We start from the raw sequence: 23983 nt of genomic DNA on the forward strand, positions 1-23983 counted from the left end.
CCACATGTTTTTTTAACCGGTAACAGAAAGATGGGCACCTCTGTGTATATATATATATATATATATATATATATAATTTTTTATAAATATTTGGAAATGTCTTAAGTAAAGTGTACATGATTGGACATTCAACCATTAAGGTCTAATATTTGAACTACAATAGAGGGTATGCACATGCATAAAGTGGGTGGCAAATAGATTTGCAAAGTGAGTGGCAAAGTGAGTTTAACGTCGTTTAACATTGTTTAATGCAATCAGATAGGACTTTTCTGTTTAGATGTATGGGCTGTCAAGGCCAGAATCATGTATTGTATACTTTACATTACTTGCCAATTACTTTGCCAATCGAGGTTCCCACGTTTCCTTAGTGCCCAACCCAAGTGTCCCTGTTCTGGCCTGGATTGAACATTTGCTGAAAATAACATATCTACAAGCTCTTAACACGATATGTTGCCTTCTATGCTTTCTATTTTTGCAAAGTATAGAAGTAATTGGTTAATTACATTTTTAAATACCTTTTAAAAAAAGATAATTTCTTGTTATGCATAATTATAATAATAATTTCACACACCAGCCAGAGTGTTTTAGTCATCTTAAACATGAAATGATAAAAATAGCAGATCAGCTCACTTACTGTAGGGACATTGCTCAGAGCATATGGGTTTCAAATTAATGTTTATATGACAAATTATCTTTTGGACTTCAAATCAAAACAAATCATTACAAGTCAGTCTCTCTTGGAGTATAATTATATTACAGTGAATGTCTGAGCTAAATTCACTGGCTGAAATGCCCCTCTAACACTTCAGCAACCACACAGCTGAATGTATATTCCAGATCTGACTGAACAAATTAACAATAGCTGTTTCTTCACACGTCCAAGCCTCATAATGCATCTGTCAGCTTGTGTATGCACTGCCATAACCTCACACACACAGTCTTTAACTAACAAATTACAACTGCCGGCGTCCACTGAGCCAGATTTCAATTGAACCAGAATTTATGACACCCACATGCCAAACGGAAACGGAGCAGGGCCTTTGATTTAAAGTCAAATAACAACAAGCACCTCCTCTCTCAGTGGTCTGAAACTAAACCTGACTGCTGCCATTTTAGAGGGTAGGACCAGAACATAAGACAAGATGACTTACCTCCCATGTGATAACCAGCTCTGACCTGCTTCCGCCTCCTCCACCCACGTCACTTGGCGCCGCATCAGGAACTACACAACAGAGGCCATGTTTATGGCTCCATGTAAAAACAACCTTTATACTGTAATTTGTGTGGGATTTTTTCTTTTTTAAAGATGTTTGTACAGTAACAGTTTTAAAGTACACCCAAATTCAACAGCATTGGTATCAATATAAACTCTTTATGCCATTTCTTAGTGTTGTTTTCTCCCCCCCCCCCCCATGTAAAGCATCTTTGGGTCCTTAGAAAAGCGCTAGAGCGCCGCAGTCCCGCCCCCTTTCAGAACGACGAGGGCACCAGGAAATAATTTGCCATACATTTTTTCCCATAGACGTTTCAAAAAGTATTTATTCTAAGACCTTTAAAGCCTCGGACAAAGCCAACAGCCGAGTTGACAAATCATGACAATAAACACTTCGTTTGGGCCGAACAAATAATTAGAAAGAAGAAAAACAACAATCCTGCCCTATTTTCTTATTTCTAACTCAGAGATTTGTCAACTCGGCTGTTGGCTTTGTCCGAGGCTTACAGGTCTTTAAATAAATACGTTTGGAAACTTCTATGGGAAAATAAATGGTGAATTCTCTTCCGGTGCCCTCGCAGAGGGCGGGACTGCGATGCTCTATAGGCTACATTTGAGGAGGAGGGAAGGAGTATTAAAATTGGAAGATTTGGATGTGACTTGGTTGAAAAGTGTAAAGTGTGCATACCTGAATCCTCTGTCCTCGTCTTGAGGGAGGCGGGGCTGGGTTCACCGACTCCAACGCTGTTTTTCGCCAGCACTCTAAACTCATACTCCACCCAGGCATTGAGGTCCACCACAGTGGCTGTTAACGTGCTCCCATCGATCACCTCAGGGACTGGAGGGAAAGGGAAACCAATTTTATGCTTCAGTGGCAATTCACTATTCAATAAGGCGAATCGAGGTTGCCTAAAATCGGCCTTTAAATAAAATGAATTAGGCCTGATCATTGTCTTCAATTTACCATTCCAGTGATACATTTAAACGTGGGATCTTTATTCAATTTAGCCCTAATTGAAATGCCTACATGCCAGGTCAATCCAGCAACCGGCAGCAAGCCAACAGACAACAAAGCAAATGCAAATATATAAGCATACAGGCACTTCCATCTCTGTGGTTTTCCCAGTATATGTACCTGTGTTCACCTTCTGCCAGCCCACTGTGAAGGGGGTCCTGGTTTGGATGAGGTAGCTGGTAATGGGGCTGCCGTTGTCCCTGCCGGGGCTCCAGATCAACTGCGCTGTGCTGTCTGTTACCTCCTCCACTGCCACCGTGTCCGGGGGCCCAGGAGGGCCTGACTCAATCAGAGAAATGGGTATTGTGAGCTATCCAAAAGAGTTTCACTGACATACACAAATATAGAAGGAACTTCCTTTTTTTTGGTCTTGTAAAAACATGAAGTCATGAACCCTGGTGTCGATATTCTGGGCATGCAAACATTGGGTCAAAATAACAGATCTACAGGGTCACAGTGAGCCATAATGCTTGCAGCCTTTTTTTGTAGAGTGAAAAAGGAGGGGGCCGGTGGTATAGACCCCTGGGGGACCCCGGTCAACAAAGTACAGAATATAGGCGAAAAGAGAGAACAACTAGAAAAAGTGCCCTTCTGGGCACAGGTCTCCACCAGGATAGGAATGTAGGACATCTGTTTGAAACTGAGCACTCCTGTGAACTTTGGAAGCCAATCTTAACCAATCAGGATGGAGTCTGAGAAATCTGAAAGACCGGTTTCGTTGAATGGCTCTAGAGAGACTGTAGGTGTGCTGTGCAAAAACTTGTTTTGCACAAAGCGGCGCTATAACAGGCCGTTCTGGAAAGTTTGGCGCAGAGGTTCATCGTTGGCATCCAGGGAGTGTGTGCAAAATTTGGCATCGACCGGGTTAACGGTGGCCGAGATTAGCTGCTCACGGACACACACACACACACACACACACACACACACACACACACACACACACACACACACACACACACACACACGGACGGACAGACACACACACGGACGGACGGAGTGCAAAACATACTCTCCCCCCATGCCTTCGGCCTGGTGGAGACAATCAGGTGCTCAGTGGAGGTACAAGTTGAGTAAAAAATGTACGGTTGGTGCTTCTAGGATCAACGGGACTAAAACTTGAAAGAAGAGGGGCGATCCGAGCACTCAAAAAAGTAAAAGAGGAGAGGGCTGCTGTAAAATCAAGGTACCGCAACTTTATTAATTACAAACGGTCAAAAAGCCTACTTTTCTAGCAGTTAAATCTATGCCGTTTCCAAGCCATAGACCTGGTTGTAAACCTATGTATTTTCTGCTTGTCAAAGACTATCCTTACAAAGTAGTAAGATGAACGATGAACAAATACTTCTCGAGGTAAAAAACGATGTGATCTTTTTCTTTTTTTAAAGATTTATTTATTGATAATGCAGATATCATTTACAACAATGAATTACAGAATCATGATTTATTTTAACAAGACAAGACAAACTCAAAAAGGAAAAGACAAAAAACAGTAAAAACAACCCCCCCCCCCACCCCAACCCCAGAAAGGAAAACTACACAGCTCTCATTACTCTGTATTGTACACAACACCTCTTGACAGCAACAACTCGGATAAATACATGAAAATAACAATATAAATAAAAACTAAAACTAAATCAACCCAGAGGAGATATTGAAGGTAGAACCTCAAAGAACCTGCCCCATATCTTTTCAAAAGTAGCAGGCCTTCTTCTTACATTGTACAGTATCTTTTCAGGGGTACAGTATGATGAAAGCTCATTCAGCCAGTGTCTCTGTGAAGGTGATTTTTCAGATTTCCAATTAACCAAGATGATTTTCTTCGCAGCTGTACTGGCGAGTAACACAAAGTATGCTTTGTTGAAATTTGTGTTGATCAATGTAACGTCACCCAGTAACCAAATTCTTGGATCATGTGGTATTTCAACCTCTATGATATCAGAGACAGTAGACAAGATGAACTTCCAATAATCAATTAAAAGTGGGCAGTTCCATAACATATGTAATAGGCAGCCTTCTGTTATCTTACATCTTTGGCACATAGGGGAAATGCTTCAATCTTGTGTAACCTGAGCGGAGTAAAGTAAGTTCTGTGAAAAATGTTAAATTGCATCTGTCTATGTTTGGTGGAAACCAGAACCCTCTGAGCTCTCTCTAAAATTATCTCCCAATCCACATCATCATAGGTGCATCCCAAGTCTGTCTCCCATTTATGTTTAATGTTCACTGTATTGTGAATTGGTAAATTATTGTTTAGAATACCATATATGGAGGAAGTTAATCCTTTAGTTGAGGTGATAAGAGTTAATGTGATCCTCCAAAACGATGTGATCTTGTATGACTCAAAGTCAACAGTTGTATAATGTGACGGGCAGCGTGTGTGCTCTGGTGGTGCGGCAGGCACTTTGTGCAGTGTTCAGGGCTGGCACATCTGCTGCAGAGGCCTACTGTACATATCCCCACTGACAGCACAGCACATGTGAGCACATGATTGTGTCATTATCCAATCATTTATGCAGTCCCTCAGTGTACAGTTACAGTATCACGGTCATCATATTAAAGCTATAGCTCTGTATGACAGTGCTGAATACCATCGTATCATACTGTACGAGGCGCTCCTCTGAGCACTGTTGTCTCAATATGTTGAACCTTTTATCTCCCTGCTGAGTAACCGGATCACCATAGGGTCTACGGTGATCCGGTTACTATGGTCTATGCTATGGCATAGAGTAGACCATACACTACAGCAAATAACATAATATTACTATGGTCTATGCTACAGTATGGCATAGAGTAGACCATACACTACAGTAAATAACATAATATTACAATGGTCTATGCTATGGCAGAGTAGACCATACACTACAGTAAATAACATAATGTTACTATGGTCTATGCTATGGCATAGAGTAGACTATACACTACAGTAAATAACATAATATTACTATTACAATTTACAATTTAGGCATTTAGCAGACGCTCTTAATCCAGAGCGACTTACATTAAGCAAGAACAAAAAAGCATGGGAATACATCACATAAAAAGCATTTATCATGAAACATGCGTAAGCTAAGAAAGTAACAGTGGAATATCTATATAATGAAACTATACATATAAACTATACATAACTATACTATGTATACATATGTACTATGACGTGCTATGACTACATACAATGCAATTATAGTGCTGTCTACATAACATGGTATAAGTCTGTATCAAATGCTATCTAAGTCGACAGAAATGTTTCAGACTCCATCATGGCCCATAGCACTTACCCTACCCCCTTAGATAGCATTTCAGTTCAGTTCAGTTTATTTTTCGGAAGGAGGACATACATTCATACATTGCACACAGTTTCCATCCTTTATTTTTTTATTATTATGGACACTATAAAAATAATAATAATAAATAAAAATGAAAGAAAAAATGAAAAATGATGGAAACTGTGTGCAATGTATGAATGTATGTCCTCCTTCCGAAAAATAAACTGAACTGAACTGAAATGCTATCTAAGGGGGTAGGGTAAGTGCTATGGGCCATGATGGAGTCTGAAAAGGTGGGTTTTCAGACTACGGCAGAAGATTGGGAGTGATGCTGCAGTTCTGACTGCAATGGGAAGTGCATTCCACAGTTTTGGAGCCAGAAGGGAGAAGAGTTTGGGACGTGTGGAGCGTTGTCCCGTTGTTTTTAGTGAGGGTACTTCCAGCTTCCCTGCGTTGGCTGATCTGAGTGCGCGGGAGGGTTTGTAGGGTTCAATCATACTTTCAAGATATGGGGGAGCCATACCTTTGGTTGCTTTGAATGCCAGCATCAGAGTTTTGTATTCTGTGCGGGCAGCGACCGGGAGCCAGTGGAGGGAACGGAGCAGGGGGGAGACATGTGAGAATTTTGGCTGGTTGAAGACCAAGCGAGCTGCGGCATTTTGGATCAGTTGGAGAGGCTTAAGTGCACATGCTGGTAGGCCAGTAAGGAGGGAGTTACAATAGTCGAGTTTTGACAAGACTGTTGTCTGGATTAGGAGCTGGGCTGATTCCTGGGTGAGGAACGGTCTAAAGGGCAGTCGGAAAGATCAGACTTTTATTTTTTCTCCGAAGTAGAGTTCGGAGAGTCACAACATCTGGGAGTGCAGCTTTCAGAACAAAAATTCTGAGAAATGCGTTTCAGAAGTTGCAAGTGACGTCATGTTGTAGTTGTACCGGAGCTTTCCGACGAAAAGTTGGGTGGTCGGAGAGAGTATGGACTGCCCTTAATTCGTCGTATGTTATAGTGTGAGAACCTACAGGATCGAGTGACAGCTGTGATGTGAGTTTTGAACGAGAGCTGACTGTCCAGGACAACACCAAGATTCCTGGCTGTTGGGACAGACGTTACCAGGGCGTTGTCTACGGAAATAGTTAGCTCCAGGACTTAGCTATGGTCTATGCTATGGCATAGAGTAGAGTCAGTACTCAGTAGACCATACACTACAGTAAATAACATAATATTACTATGGTCTATGCTATGGCATAGAGTAGACCATACACTACAGTAAATAACATATTACTACAGTGGTCTATGCTATGGCATAGAGTAGAGTAGACCATACACTACAGTAAATAACATAATACAATTACTTTGAGTTATGACATTTAGTCACAAGCTTTAATCACTTTCAACTTGGCATTCTTATTTTGGGCATTTTTTCATTATAGGCAAAATTCATTGCATTGTGAGCTTATATTAAAAAATAAGATAGAGCTTAAGTTGTTAAATAATTTGAGAGACATACTGTAAGTGTGACCAATAGCACTGATCCTGATCTATTAAAAAAAAAGATATATAATGAGGTCATTATATAGAATACAGTCTATTGATTAAATTGTACTCACATGTTGATCCCACACCATATTTTTGATCTCTCGTGTCAACACAATTACACAATTGCGCACAAAATAAAACACCCAATTGCACCATTGTGCTATAGAGGGTATGCACATGTGAATGGGAAATCGAGTGGCAATGTGACGTGGCAAAGTGAGTTTAATGTCGTTTAACGTCATTCAATGCAATCAGACAGGACTTTTCTGTTTGGATGTAAAAGTAGTTTTTTGCCACACAGTAGGCGTGTGATAAAGACAGACTGCTTTCTCACTTTTCCTCTTGAGCCAAACATGTTTAATTGTTTTTCATTTTCTGTTTATCATGACCTCATTTCATACTCAACATGCCCTCCGTATTTAGTCATTATCCAACAGTTTGCTGTTTAACTATGCCGGCTAAGTTAGCAATCAGTTGATCTTGACTTCTACCGTTTTATCTGCATATATCCATTCATTTCATTTCATAATTGGGACAGAGACAATGGGTTGGTCAAACATACTTTTATTCCTTTCAAAGTCCAACAGTTTGACAACATAGTAATGATAACTCAAACACCCACTACTCACACCATCCTCATTTACTGGTCAAAAGTACACAAAAGAGTCACCACCACTGAATCCACTACTCCTTTTATAGGTGGATTCAAATTGGGTTGCACCATGTTGCAGGGGTGTGTGTCTGGCAATACATACTATTTCATATGATTGCACTGAGACGGGTTGTTTAAGAACTGGTTGTTGATTACTTTGGTATTGACAAATGTACTGTAAATGTTTTCTGTGTTGCTTGTTCACTAGATTTATAAGTGAATACTTTGGGGAAACCTGTCTCTAGACAGATGGTATGGGCCAATAGTCAGAGGCCTGACTTTGAGTTCATGTAGTCAGTCCATGGTGAGACATGGGAGGAAAGGGGCACAATGCTGGAAGCTCTGCCCTAGGACAGTGTTGGGACTGTTAATGTCCACACTGGATGCTTGAATTTAAAGCATAGCATGTAAGTTTGTTATTTTCATTTTTGGAAGTTATATTTTATTTTTGTACAAGAAATATTTTCCTGAGGCATTTTTTTGGAACATTATTATTGGAAAGCTTTGAAGAAATAAATCTTTGGCAACAATGGAGATTTTTGGTGTCATTTTTCTGTGCACCTAGCCCTCATCAAACTAACTCATTTACAAGGCGTTCCCGCATTACTTCCGGGTATGATGATGATGTCACGCGCATACCCTCTATTCTCTGTCCTTGGCCCAAAGTCTCAATTATGCTCCCATTACAATTAGCAGGAGCAAACACAAAGAAAACAACAACCACTGAAATCAAGTAAACATATGAGCCCATCTGAATTAAAGTTAATTCAAGATTCATCCTCTAATATTCAGCTAAATTGTAATCATTTCTTTTTCATGGTCCTCCTGGCACTTGATCAATGAATTAACAGGGCTGAAAGAGTTGCAGTGGGGCAAATTAAAAGGTAAAAGATGAAAACTGGCCGTGGCACCCTGAAGGAGCAGAGTTTTATCATTTATTTTCATTATCCCACCAATTAGGGCCTGTGATGTTTTACTTTAGCCTCATCTGCTGCTTCCTGTTCTAATGAAGGTGTCTGCTCATCAGAAATAATAGACCACCAGAGAGCCATGAGACAAACCATACACTTTAAAATACTCAGTGTTCATTTATCCAGTAGAAACTCCACAAAGAGTGGACAAGATATAACCGCATTTGATTACTCTCAGGGTTAAATGAACACTGCAACATTTACTGGGTAGGTTAATATAATGCTGTGGCTCACACACTCACACAGCTAAATCCTCTGTGAATTTACCTCTAAGGCTACGGTCACACCTGCACACTGATTCCAGGCTGATAAATGCAGGTTGTGCACACCTGCCTGTTTTGTGCAGCCACCAGCACAGCCTAAAAAACGGAATACCTTGCAGGCTTGCAGGCCTTCTGTCTTGACGCAGCCATGCCGGTCCGCCTTCAAATCATCCGATTGCAGGATCTTGAGCATGTATCTGCTTCAAATGTTTCTCTACTTGAGGCGCCCTGGCACATAGAACGCATAAACGCAAAGTGTGCACAACACGCAGGAAGCTGCACAATGCCAAGAAAACGCTCTGTTCCAATGGAAACCATTGCAAAAAGACAGCCACATAGGCAGACACGGTTAGGTGTGACAAAATACTAAATGATCTTGCTCCTATTTTGCACATATGGGTGTGTTGGTCTTAAGCCAAGTCAAGACCAAAGATTTGCAACAAAACGACTTGCAAGTTGCAACCACTTGAAACGAAATCCTAAAACTGGGGTTCGTAACTTGACAGCCGACACCCAAGTGTCGAGCTGTGACCAATTGCCGTTTCCACAGAAATAATTGTGATAAACAGACAGAGCTGTCCCAGTGAAAAACATAAAGAGCAGAGATATTTTACCGTTTACTTCAACATGTTCGCCAGGCCGAAGGCCCTGTCCATCCGTCAGCAGCTAATCTCCGGCACCGTTGGACCGATCGGCATGAAACTTTGCATGCATACTCATTGGAAGGAGTAAAAACTTCTCACATTTATCACATTAGTTTTTCATATTCCATCCTGATTGGCTAAGATTGGCTTCTTAAGTTTGCAAGAGTGGCCTGTTTTGAACAAATTGCCCCAAATCATGAACACAGCGTCCGATTACCGTGAAACGTTGCATGCACATTCCCACTAGACCAAGAAAGAAATGCCACCCTACAGTTCTACGATTCACGTTTTGTCCTATAACTCTGAGGTCATACATCAAAATCTTTTTTCCCCTGGATTCCTTGGATCATGGCACAAATTACAGGTCCTGTTTGTGCCAGATTACATTTTTTGCCATAGTGCGTTTTCTTCAAAACTCACTTTTTGCTACTATTACAACAGATTTTGTCCAAAACTCACACAAATCGGTATACATTATCATTGGGGTCCTGTGATCAACATGTATACGTTTGATTTTTCTGATTGCATTCCAAGTGCCTATGACCAAAGTTTGCGGGCCCTGGGTAGGCAACCTGGCCTGGCGTAGACCTGTGCTCATATCAGAGGAGTACACATTTCTAGTTGTGAACGCAATGAGCCATAACTATAAAGGCAGAGCACAAACACACTATTTAGGCAGCACATTATTGGGATTAAGATGCACCTACTGTAGGTACTGTAGGTTCACACGTACAGTACACAGTAAATGGCTGCATTGAAGTGTATGATTCAACTTCTCATGGTTTATAATTGTTTTAAAATGTTGTAGTATAAAAACAAAAGCAAAAGTAACTCACAGAATGGCAATATAATTATGCAATCGTTAAGTGAATCGTCCCACCCCAACTAAATAGGGCAGGTAAAAATGGACCTGTACGTGTCAGAGTTACATTAACACTCCTTAAAGGTTCTTTTATGGATTTCTATCTATTATACTGAGTACATGGCTAATTAAGATGATTAAATATCACTAGATGGCGATGCTCATAATCTTTGTTTGTGGAAGCCTTGTATATGTGTGTATAAAGATGAGCCTTTATTTCAAGATATTGATCTGTGTAAAACCCATTAGTAGCTCTTGATAAAAAAAGAATATACATTGGCCTCATTAATACATATTAATGAAAAACACAATCAAGGATCAATTCCTTATCCTCTTAATTATATTTCCTTGGCAGTAGCAAGAAGGCTTTGCCAGTGTCTTGGGGTGCTAAAATAATCTGTAATTTAAATGGACAGAGTTTTTATTGTAGTGCATCATTATTAATATAATAATATTAATCATCCAAAACGTGATTTCATGGTTTGCAATTATGGAATTCAAACATCCTATAAATTCATGCAACCTGTGTAGCTGTCCTTCCTGAATCTCGAGAACCCCCTGACCGACTTTAAACTCTGAGCGTGTATTGCTGACGCTGAGGGAGTGCGGTGCCCAGTGTGAAGGCGGTTGACCCAGTGTGAAACAATCATCTATGTAAGCATATTGATATCCATATCCACGATATGATCATGGGCAACTATTGTATCAGAGAGACTGACTGACTGTGCACAATGATATGAGATGCATGCTCTGTTCTAGCCTGGTTAATAAACCAGACCGAATCAGCCGTTGGCAAAAATAAATTGCCTACCGGCGGATTTCGGTCTGGAGAGGCTCAATTTTACGCCCATTTCCTACTCCAGAGAATGTGGCCTCCAATAGGGACACGGTATGCAATATGGGCGGGCTTTGGTACAGTGACGTTCAATGCTTGAGACCTTTGACTGACAGTAGCTCTGACCAATTGCGTCAAAGAGAAAATATTTCCCTGAAAATGAAATCCAAGCTGAGCCTCCCCAGACTAATATCCCGCGGATCCGTGCGATATTAGTCTGGTTTATTAACCAGGCTAGCTCTGTTCCTGCTCGTTCTGTCTGTTCCTCGTTTTCATATCTGCTAGGCACGTTGTGTAACAAATCCAAATTCATTTCTAGAATCCTGCAATATCATTAGGCTGAATTCGGGTCAAAGATTAATCATAACATACAGTATTGGAGATCCGGGTCAGAAATGGCATATACTGATGACATCTGTGATATCCATATATGGGAATAAAAGTGACAATGGCAGACAGATACAGAGCTCTCCATATATGGGCATAGAGGGACACAGACAGACAGACAATGAGATACAGAATTCTCAATATATGGACATAAAGGGACACAGAAAGACAGAGAATAGACAAATCCACAGAGGGTTGCCTGGGTGCGGCCATTACTGAGGTGTACCACAAGTAAGACGCGCAAACGCGGGGAGCGAACGCAGCTCGTGTGTGTGTGGTTGTGTGTGTGTGTGTGTGTGTGTGTGTGTGTGTGTGTGTGTGTGCTACAGCTGCGCCGTGTGTGTGTGTGTGCTACAGCTGCGCCCTCTGGTGGCGGGTGGGTGGTGTAACAGCGGGACAGACACACACACAGACACACACACAGACAGACATTCAGCCCTTGCTGTCATAGTAAGTGGCTCACTGCGTTCGCAATTAAGCACAGCAGCACTGATTAGCCACACCTGGCCTACGGAGCACCTGCTCCATGGATTACACCTCAGTAATGCCCGCGCCCAGGGCACCCCTCTGTGGATTTGTCTATAAGCTACAGAATTCTCCATATATAGGCAGAAAGGGTACAGAGAGACAGATGGGTACATGGGTGCAGTGACAATGGTTTCAAGTGGTTCAAGAGAGTTGAGCCAGAAGGCAAAGCTCTCTGTCTACCAAGCAATCTTCGTTCCTACTCTCACCTATGGTCATGAATTGTGGGTCATGACCGAAAGAATAAGGGCGAATACAAGCGGCCAAAATTAGTTTTCTTCGACGGGTGGCTGGCATCTCCCTTAGAGATAGTGTGAGAAGTTAATTAATGCGAGAGAGACTCGGAGTAGAGTCGCTGCTTCTTCGCCTGGAAAGGAGCAAGTTTAGGTGGTTCGGGCTGGTTCTGGTTAGGATGTCTCTCGGGTGTCTCCCTAGGGAGGTCCTCGAAGCACTTCCCACTGGGAGCAGACCAAGGCGCAGTTGGAGGAAACACATCGACTCACTGGCCTTGGACGTCTCGGGATCCCCGAGGCGGAAGTCACTAATGTTTCTCTGGAGAGGGAAGTCTGGAGCTCTCTGGTGGAGCTGTTGCCTCCGCGACACGACTACGGATAAGCGGTTGAAGTTGGATGGGTTGAACATGCATTCCCAACTTGCATCGTTCCCGACTTCATAGTTCCCGAGTAGGCCACATCTAATTACTTGCTGTTTCACCTTATCTCTAAAAAGGTCTCGGACACAATTGTATACTGTAGTATAGTATTCTGGAATGCAATGTCTAAACCACTCTCTTACACTGTCAATTTGCTGAAAGTGTTGGGCTTGCAATCAGCCGTTGTTAACCTTCCAGCCTTAAGCTTTGCAACCTGAAATTTCCAGCCACTTTGTCCAAATGAATGGTATTAAGGGCAGCAGTCAGTCACGACTCAAGAGCAGGCAGTATTAGTATTACACCATGTGACATCCAATGATAGAAGTTCAGAACATTAGTAAACACTAGGTCAAAACAATCTAACTACACAGCCTTGATATGTAATTTGATTTTTAAAGGCAGTGCTTATTGGGATTTTCATACAAGGACATCAACAAACCAAGTTTGGCCACTGATACAGATACAGATATAGATCCAACCTTTTCAAAACATGACACAGAAATCATCCCTCACCTCATATGACAATTAACAGATTTGTGTGATTTTCTAAGCCACTTAGCCTATCGACCCTGCAAGAATGGTAAATGGTAAATGGTTTTACCATTTATGTAGCGCCTTTATCCAAGGCGCTTTACATAGCTTGTGCATTACATTCACCCATTCACACACACATTCATACACTGATGGCGGCGGAAACCATGCAAGGCACCAACCAGCACTTCAACAGCAATTAGGGGTTCAGTGTCTTGCTCAAGGACACTTCGACACTAACTCTGGGGGAGCCCGGGTTTAAACTAGCAACCTTGCGGTTACCATCCAGCCACTCTATCTGAGCCACCGCCGCCACCGAGAAACATTGCTAAAAAGTTTGGGAACCACTGGGTTAGATAAAGGTCAAGGTACAGTAAGCCTACTGGATGGTAATGATTTAAGGTGGTTATCTGCTTTTACGTTGACTGATATAGACATACAGGTTGTCTTACTTGAGAGCTCAGAACTAGAGCCCTGCCAGTGCGTGTATAAATGCCTGTTGGAGTAAACAGAGATCGGTTTACACTACACTACACTACAAAAGCGCAAGCATTTTTATGAATGAAATGTAAATGATGTCCGATGGTTTGCTGAACAGTGACAGTAACTGCACGATGAATTTATCAGGCAGCGCTATGACAAAGAAACGGTGGGTATCCCATGATCACTTGTTAGGTTATGTGATCAATCTGTTCATTTTATGGAGTACCTTGAATGCATTGCACATTGCTTGTACTTGTGTGCATTGCATATGTGATTCTGATTGCAGCAAGACGTCAGAAAACAGGTTATTAAAAACAAATTGTGTTTCTTTGTTCCTTATGCAGGCGCTGTTCTTTTGATCCTTTTTTATTAGCTATGCTGCTAAGTTACTGATTTGAAATTGATTGTGTAACATTAATTGCGGTAGCTAATGAACTTAAATGGAAATTCAGCTGGTTAGCTCATGTACTTCAGAACATAATATCTGCTTCTTTTTAACGAGGCCTACTGACTGGCAGAAACATACTGGAGTTCTGCTGTAACTTGATTGCTGTGTTCTATTGTCTGGCGTGTTTATTAATGGCTTAATGTTGGCAGAATGATTTAGTTCATATTTAATGAATTGCTTGACTTTTTGTCAAGTCCCAGACGTGATCCCACCCCTCTTCCGCACCCATTGCTTGCTGTTGCTTAGTTGCACAAAAATCCTCTCTCTCCATCCACACTGCCATTGAAATAATTGTGTTTTTCAGTAGCCTAGGTTTTATAATCTGGATCTCGAAGGCCAGCAAGCTCAAAGCAGCTCCAGATCAACTTCTTGTACACTACATTTTTAAACTGAACACAGTACACAGTTCCAACATGCACAATAATGCTGTCTTCCAAAGTCATCATTAGCCTATGTCAGAGTGTGCTGAAGCCTTATTCTTTGTTGTTGACACACACACACACACACACACACACACACACACACGCGCGCGCGCACGCACGCACGCACGCACACGCACACGCACACGCACACGCACACGCACACGCACACACACACACACACACACACACGCGCGCGCGCACGCACGCACGCACGCACACGCACACGCACACGCACACGCACACGCACACGCACACGCACACGCACACACACACACACACACACACACACACACACACACACACACACACACACACACACACACGAGGCAGCCGCTGCCTGGACGATGTGTACTCCCGAGAGCCTTGTGCCCTGGGCTGCAGCCCTGTGAGCCAATACGTTAATCAGGGCCTGACTGTAGGCTATACAAATAATTGATATTCTATTTGATAGGCACGATTCCGTTTTCACTAACATGGACAGACACGTTATTACATGTGATGCATTGTGAGTTTGTAGATCTGCAATTTTCACCAAATGTTCGCCACGTTGTGACACGTGATGCATTGTGATTTGTGAGTTTGTAGATCTGCTATTTTCACCAAATGTTCACCCCTGAATAGGGACGCTACTACGCTAGGGTTCAAGTGATTAAAGTCCAAACTCCAAAAACAAATATCATAGAAGCCCAAACCACACCAATGGGTCACCATGCAACTCCTTGCAACAAAGCGGTTGCGAGTAGAGTAGTAGACGCATGTAGGGCAGGCGCATGTCATTTCAAGCAACCATTGAACTGAACCAATTGAATTACTTTGGTCGACATGTGCCACCATGCGCCGACGTACAACAGGACATATCACACCTCTGGGACGAACGCTAAAACCCTTTTGTTGCGTCTCGAGTCTCGACCCATTGGTTTGGGCTTAAAAAAATAAACATTGCTGCACAGGTCAAATGACTCCAGTAATGGATCTAAGAGCTAACAAATGCGTTGATGCGTTGTTAGCTTGTAGAGCCAATCGGTTTGGCAAGCGACACTGTTGTGCGATTGAGTTTACAAGTACAACAACAATAAGCTAATGCATTTGGTAAATTAAAGTGCTGCCTTGAGATTAACTTTTTAATACAATCAGGCAATTATTAATCAATCAACGGGTAATAACTGGGCCTCAAATTGGCAAAGTCTGATGAAATTCAGGATTCACAGATTTTGCATCATTGTTACAGCCATAAAAATCTGATGGTTTGTCTCCGGAGGCCAGAGGGCCGAAGGCCAAAGACTATATTTTTGCCACTGTCCGCCCCCCTTGTGTGTCCGTGAACAGCTAATCTCTGGTACCGTTTGACCGATCAGCGTGAGACTTTGCATGCACATTAGTAGGCCAAGGAAGAACCTCTGCCTCAATTTTTTAGCGGTGCCTCCGCTCCATTACGGAGCTATGTGTGACCGTATGTCTGTCCATGTGTCTGTATGCACAGTATGTCTAAGCACGGAAAGCTGTACCACCTAAAGTGGCCAGTAGAGTACACTACAGTAGAGAGCACAGTGCACTACAATACAGTATACAGACCACAGTACAGTACAGTAACTATAACAATAAATGTATAATTGCACCGCTCACTTTACACAGGCCTATAACCGTAGGCTATACAGTCAACATATTCCCCTGTGCTTAGAATTGTAGGATTAGCACTGTGAAGGTCCAGGTTGCAGACTGGACGCGTTTTTCGAGAAAAAAAAATCAGCTACCATTTATCAGCAGCTAGTGTGCTAGTGAGCAAGCAGTTAATGCAGTAACTTCCGTTTTCCTCTGTCTGATGCCTAATTTACACTGTGTGAATTGGGCTTCAGGAACCGTGGTTACTGACATCACTGGTCCTTTCAATGCTTTTGGTGTCCCGAGTGATTCCCCTTAAGATATGAATTTTAGGCAGCAATTCATGTTTTGAAACCTTCAGACTATTGCTCCAACTGTGTGCAAGTTCACTTGTATCGAGAGCGTGCCACAACCAGCATTACATGCCTTGGGGCTCATTGTAGAGAACTAGGAAAAAGTGCTCCTTGGAGCACAGGTCTCCACCAGGTCAGGAACATTTGTTGTGGGCGTGCATTGTTTGGTACCGAGTGATCAGATCATAGAAGTAGCAGTTAATAGCCAACAGAAAGAGACTATTTGAATATTGCTGTAGATCTGTGCCCACATTATGAGACAAAATTTACACAAATCAATAAATAATTGCATAATTCCCACAATCCCATGCTGTAGTTAGTCGTACGGATCCCATAAGCTGAACGTATGGGTGCCTGATTGGCTACCAGTCCATAGCCTCATGGGATGCATATTCCATACCCTGGATGGATAATTGCTCTGTGATTATTAATTCACAAAAATGGCATAGGTGTTATTGACTGATCAGATAGATATTCAGGAATTTAACCAGCTTTGGCCAGCTGTCAGCGTGGAGAGAACGCACAACAAATATGATGCTGATTGGCCTAGCGATTCGTAAGATTAATTTGCGGAACGACACACAGACAGACGGGTGAACAGTGGAGATAATAATAGATTAGATGAAAGCCATCTCTTTATGAATTTGTTTTTGGCTAAATATCCCTTCTATTGTTACCACCCATTACATTATTTTTCGGGAGCAATTCCCCCAAATGATGCTGGCCATGTGCCCAGTTGTAGTGTGTGGAGCGAAGGAGGTTTTCTTACCTTTAACAATCAATACGGCCACTGCTGACAGGCTTTCTACGTCAGTATCCACTACACAGATGTATTTGCCAGCGTGGTTTAGCTGAATGTTCCTGATCATGAGATCCCCTGCTGTTCTCTGTCAAGAAAGAATTAAGGGATTGAGAAGCATGGCATGGTATAACAGGCCTTCTGACTATAGACTGAAAATGAATGAATGGATTTGTGTGCAGTGGATTCACAAATGTATTTCAGTATTTATACTGAAATACTGACTCTCCAAAAACTGTTTGATGCACATAAATATATTCATTATTGCATACAAATGTCTACTGGATTTCTATTGCACATGTATTATTTTAAATAAATGTGCATATAAATACAAATAGGCCTATGTATTCAAAAATGTTTTCATCAAAAACATATTAGGATGTTGTTATATTTATATAAAGACTGTGTGTGTGTGTGTGTGTGTGTGTGTGTGTGTGTGTGTGTGTGTGTGTGTGTGTGTGTGTGTGTGTGTGTGTGTGTGTGTGTGTGTGTGTGTGTGTGTGTGCACACGAGTGCGTGCGTGCGAGCGAGTGTGCGAGCGTGTGTCAGAAATAAAATGTTTTAATAAACCTGTTTGTGGAATATGGAATTTCTTTGTTTCTATGCTTCAACAAATATATTTTGTGCATTGAAAATATGTTTGTGGAGAGAGTCATTTATACTACGGTACTGTAAATACCGAAATACATTTGTTAATCACGTGCATGAATTCATTTGAGACAGATCTGACTCTAACAGCTTATAAAGGATTGCAGGTAGCAAACAATATAATGAGACCAGAACAGCTAAAAAAAAAAAAAAAAAGCTAAAGGCTTTTGTAGGCATGATGTGCAAATGATAATGGGGGAAGATATTGTTTAATGCAACTTATATGCTTTTGCAGTTGAAACTGTAAAACTGCATATTGTCGTCATATTGTCCAAAACTGTTATTGCAGCAGAACATTCAATCTAACTGAGATGGAAAGAATGACACCTAGAGGTCACATAAGTTCTACAGTACAAATGCAACTAAATGGAATTTGTCTCCGACAATGCTGCAGATATTACTAATTATTGTGACCTTCAAACCTGTTGTGAGGAGCTATACAAAATCAACCGTTTCTGTTTGCTTCTGCACTCTGTAGGCTGGGTTTTTTTCTGCTAGGAAGGAAAAACAAGAGGCCCTCTAAATTCGCATCTGAACAGAAAGAAACCCATCAGCAGAAAACAGTAAATTAATGGTGAAATCCTTGTCTTGGCAGTGCCATGGAAAAGAGTGTGGTGGTGGGGATGACTTGGCTTAATTATGTAAATTAATTCCTTGAAGCAGCAAAGTTAAGTTGATAATCTCTTTGGACTGGGGACATTATAGCATTTCCGAGGAGAGAATCTCATTTCAGATAAGAACACTGACAGTCACACATGCATGCAGAATGGAGTCATCTCTAAGAGCGTGAGGGTGTTTCAAGATCATGCTAAGTGTTTTGTAGCACTTCAGGACTCTCTTTCATGAGCTGTGATCCTGGTAAAGCTGCAATCAAATTAAGCAACCAAGTTAACCAAAAGTTAGTGTGCCTGAGAGAGCTGAGCTTTACTGCAAAGTGGAATGATATGACAACCTGATTTTAGAAGCCAAAATAAAATAACCTGTACTATATAGTACACTCCCGAGTGGCATGTGTATTTCTTTTTTTACAACAATAACTCAGGCCAAGTTTTCATCAATAAAACTACAAACTGATCTATTGATCCCATAGCAGTTCCTTGCTACAACATTTTCTCATCCCCACGGAGTGACAGCAGGTAATGATAATGGCCAAAATGACAATACAATAATGAAAAATAAGGCAAGTGTTACAACTACAGTAGTCAAGAATATAGACATCGTAAGCCCCTCCAAGAAACACAAAACCAAGTGCCCTTTAAGTCAGAACTGGAATGAGTGAAGCGAGATGGAATGAGGTGCCAACTGCCCATTCACACATTTTGAAGAATTACGCCTGCAGGTCACTCACCCCTCCCACTAGCTCAAAGTGTCTGTCTCCCTTGGTGATGAGCTGTCCATTGAAGGCCCAGGAGAAGGACACGTCGAGAACAGGGTCACTGGCAACCTGACAGGGTAAAACGATGCTCTCGCCCACGATGATCTCCATGTCTGCTGGACCCTGGGTGATTCTGGTTGGCTCTGCCCCACATAAACACATGGACAGCAACCCAGTCACTCAGAAAATGACTATCCTATCTATCTCACTATCTCACCAAGCACAAGAAAGACTTCATTGCAGGGTAACGGGTAGTCAATCATGTACCATATATCATGTATGCTGCCTGTTTTGCAGGTTCCAATGAATAACTGCTTGTTGGAACAGATGAATTTACCGTGGCAGACAACGTCCTATCCAGGCCAACATTATGTAAAGTGAGTGGGGTATCATGAAGGCTTAAGTCAAGTACCTAATATGGCCTAATATTCATAACACAGCTAGCTTAATCTTCTGTAATCCTGAGAGCAATTACAATGAACTGAGAATCAGATAAAACAGTTGCTGGCACGACAGGGGCTACTGCACACACGCCCAACGAAAATGAGGGGCACTGTGTGAAGAGAACTAAACCAAAATGAGGGGCACTGTGTGAAGAGAACTAAACCTATTGTTTGGCCGAACCGTGCTGCGCTTCAAAAGTCAAGATAATTAATTTGCCTGAATCAAATAGAGAATCCACAACACAAAGACACCTGTCTCACCTGAAATTAAGTGCCAGGGCTTAAATGAATTACATGCCAATTGTGTCCCTTCAGTTCTTAAAGCATTAATAATCAATGGTCAGGCCACTGTGATACTGACTGTATAATGTCCTTGAAAACCACTTTAGTTAGCACATGTAATCCTCAACACATTAATGAAACAAATAAGAAACCTGCAAACAGAAACACACTTCAAAAAACAATAAAAAAAACTCTTCACTTCCACTCCCGGTGCCTTCATTTGTTGCAGTAAATTGGTTGCTTTCAACTGCTTCAAGGAAAACAATGATCTGCGTTGTTTCAGAAAGACCTTTGAAAGACATGATTGCACCCACTGCCAGATGTAGTCAGACAAAACAGAAAAAAGCAAAAAAATAAACCCAGACAGAAGTATAGGAATAAAAACTTCTTAGAAGTTTGCAAATTAATACTCCATTGGGGTGACTCACTCTATATAACGAAACTAAAATCAAAAGAGGCAGTCGATTACTATGCATAGACTTTAGCCTCTTGGGCAGAGGCTTTCAGAGGTTTTGACATTCCTCGAAACACTTCTCAAAGAAAAGACTTGTTTGGTTTGTTTTCCACCCACCAGTTATTGACTCACATCCTCTAGAAGTGCTATAGTTGCCCTTTTCCTGACAATCTATAGCTCGCTATAAAGCTTTCTTAGAACGTGTATCGATCTCATGAACATTAGGGAATTTGAGAGTAACAAACTTACCTGTAACGAGGAGTCGCCCTGTTGTACTAGACATCCCAAAGCGATTCCTTGCAAAGCAGTTATAGCTGCCTGCATCAGACTTGGTCACATTAGCCAATCTCAAAGTTCCATCAGATGAAAGCGTTACCCTATAAAAGCCCAGGCACAGAGGTACTGTTTTAGATTTTCCAAGCTTTGACATTTATGTTTAATGTAAAAAATGCATTACATAAGATGATTTCCAAGCTAGATCATTTTGGCTGCTGCATTTGCAGCAGAGCGTTGCATCCTGCCATGATTGTGATATAGACATAATGTCTTTTGTAAATGTTGCTATTTAAACCTCTAGTTTACATTGTATATTGCACATCATATCATATTTTTTATGTTGTGTAACTATAATGTGTAATTGTCTCCACCAGCCGAAGGCATGGGGGAGAGTATGTTTTGCACTCCGTCCGTCCGTGTGTCCGTCCGTCCGTGTGTCCGTCCGTCCGTCCGTGAGCAGCTAATCTCGGCCACCGTTAACCCGGTCGATGCCAACCATGAACCTCTGCCCCAAACTTTCCAGAACGGCCTGTTATAGCGCCACCAGGAGGCCGCTTTGTGCAAAACAAGTTTTTGCACAGTACACCTACAGATTGTGTCCAAACATCACGCAAATTGGTACACAGTCTCTCTAGAGCCATTCAACCAAACCGGTCTTTCAGATTTCTCAGACTCCATCCTGATTGGTTAAGATTGGCTTCCAAAATTCACAGGAGTGCTCAGTTTCAAACAAAATGCTGCAAATCATGAACACATCGCGTGATTTCCGTGAAATTGTGCACCCACATTCCCACTAGGCCGAGGACGAAATGCCACATGAACAATTTCAACTCAGCCTCAAGGTGGCGCTATAACTGGCCCAAAAGTGTTTTTACCTCTAACTGCACGGATCTGTGGATAACTTTGTATGCCAACTCCCTAGAGGCCAAGGAAAAACCTTTGCCTGGAATTTTTCACATCTGCTCTTTATAGCGCCACCAGGAGGCCGACATATGTAAAACACATTTTCTATTATTACTCCTTCACATTTTATCCAAATTTCACGCAAATCGGTACACATGATCTCCATAGTCATGTGATCAAGACATGTTTGTTTGATTTCTCATATTCCATCCTGATTGGCCACGATTGCCTCCTACAGTTTTCAGGAGTAGCAAATGGCCACAACTCCTCAACGCAGCGTCCGATTGCGATGAAACTGTGCACGCATATTCCCACTAGGCTGAGGAAGAATCCTGGTGGAGACCTGTGCCGATTGGCACTTTATCTAGTTATAAATGTTTCTAATCTATATTATTGTTATTAAATGTAATGAACCAACCTTTTGAAGACAACCTTTGTGTATGTGCACATAAATGGCAAAAATAATTCTGATTTTGATCAAGAGTCACACCATTTTTTGCCTCCGATTGGAAAAGCATTGTGGTGGCCCAAAAAAACAAAAAAACGACCAAACATTTGCTTGATTGGTGTTTGATACGTGTGAATGAGGCCTAACACTTTTCAACATACAGATAATGACCTAATATATATTATATGTGTATTATATATTATTATTTGAATTAAACTTTAGATCAGATGATGTGACATTTGTATAGTTTTCTTTTATGTTTAAAGGGATAGTTCAGATTTTTTTAACTTAAGCTGTATGAAATACTTGCCATTATTATAGTGGTTGCAACTGTATTCATTGATTGCCCGAGTCCCGTGGTGGGAGTTCTGCTCTGGTTTTGGTCAATATTAAGTAGTTCTGGTCATTTTGTGGGGGGCACTGGTGCCATGCAGTAAAAGTAAATTAATTTACAAAACTAACGTCATTTGTATTGTTGACCTATTTCTAAAATATTAGTGCAACTTTTGTTCAACTTTGACCCCTCTATCACATGGAACAATTTTTGGGGTGTAGTGATATGGACACAAAAAACATAGTTCCGTGTGATAGAGGGGTATAGTACAGCAGATAATAGGAACGATCTTTCACTCATACAAGCGTGAAATTTGGCATGAACATGCCTCTGGGTCACCTCTTTAACTTCAAGATGGCCGCCACATCTAAATGTTAGCCTATGTCTACATTTCTTACAAATTTTAGGAAAAGATTCACCATTATAGATGGATAGATAGATAGTTTTTGTAATTTTTGTAAATTTTTGTGTAATTTTTTTTAAATTCTTTATATTATTTTTTATTTATTTTTGTTATTTTTGTTATTTTTCATACTGAAGTGGCTAGAGCCATATTGGGAGAGAATCTTTCACAAGGTTATACAAGTGTGAAATTTGGCATGAACATGCCTCTGGGTCACCTCTTTAACTTTTTTAACCGAGCCAGCGAAAAATCCAATATGGCGGTCATTGTTCTGGACAACCGTGGGTGCGGCCGACTCGAGACCGGGCACTGCACTCCCTGTGGGTGCCTCTGGGTCACCTCTTTAACTTTTTTAACCGAGCCATCCAATAATACAATATGGCGGTGCTATTTCAAGATGGCCGCCACATCTAAATGTTAGCCTATGTCTACATTTCTTAAAAAATTTACGAAAAATGTCACCATTATAGATAGATAGATAGATTTTTATTTATTTATATATATATATATATATATATATATATATATATATATATATATATATTCTTTTATTCTTTATATTATTTTCTTATTTTTTTGTTTTTATTTTTATTTTTCATACTGAAGTGGCTAGAGCCATATTGTGCGAGAATCTTTCACAAGGTTCCACACACCCACAGGGAGTGCAGTGCCCGGTCTCGAGTCGGCCGCACCCACGGTTGTCCAGAACCGCCACAAAAGGCCTTTTTTATTTGGCGGCCATCTTGAAAAATGACCGCCATATTGGATTTTTCGCTGGCTCGGTTAAAAAAGTTAAAGAGGTGACCCAGAGGCATGTTCATGCCAAATTTCACGCTTGTATCACTAAGCGAACAACCGTTCCAATGATCTTCTATATTTCACGATTTTTGTGTGCGTGTGTACATTTGTAATCCACGTAACCCGAGAACCGTTCGCCCCACCGACTTCAAATTCGACACACACGTT

The 23983-nt window shown here is 41.4% G+C and overlaps 1 protein-coding gene across 1 annotated transcript in view; it reads right to left on the reverse strand.

Annotated features, from left to right (window-relative positions):
• The window catches only part of LOC310861249 (contactin-3-like), a 50843-nt gene that overhangs the window by 7805 nt on the left and 19055 nt on the right, over positions 1-23983 (reverse strand). Inside the window, exons 12-17 of the mRNA XM_083768646.1 lie at positions 20903-21030; positions 19448-19617; positions 17422-17539; positions 2349-2507; positions 1902-2051; positions 1152-1222 (exon numbers count right to left, since the gene is read on the reverse strand). Of these exons, the coding sequence (XP_083624772.1) occupies positions 1152-1222; positions 1902-2051; positions 2349-2507; positions 17422-17539; positions 19448-19617; positions 20903-21030 (796 nt within the window). The remainder of the gene's footprint in view (positions 1-1151; positions 1223-1901; positions 2052-2348; positions 2508-17421; positions 17540-19447; positions 19618-20902; positions 21031-23983) is intronic.

Source organism: Protomyctophum parallelum (assembly GCF_964188405.1).
Source record: "Protomyctophum parallelum genome assembly, chromosome: 7".
NCBI lineage: Eukaryota > Metazoa > Chordata > Actinopteri > Myctophiformes > Myctophidae > Protomyctophum > Protomyctophum parallelum.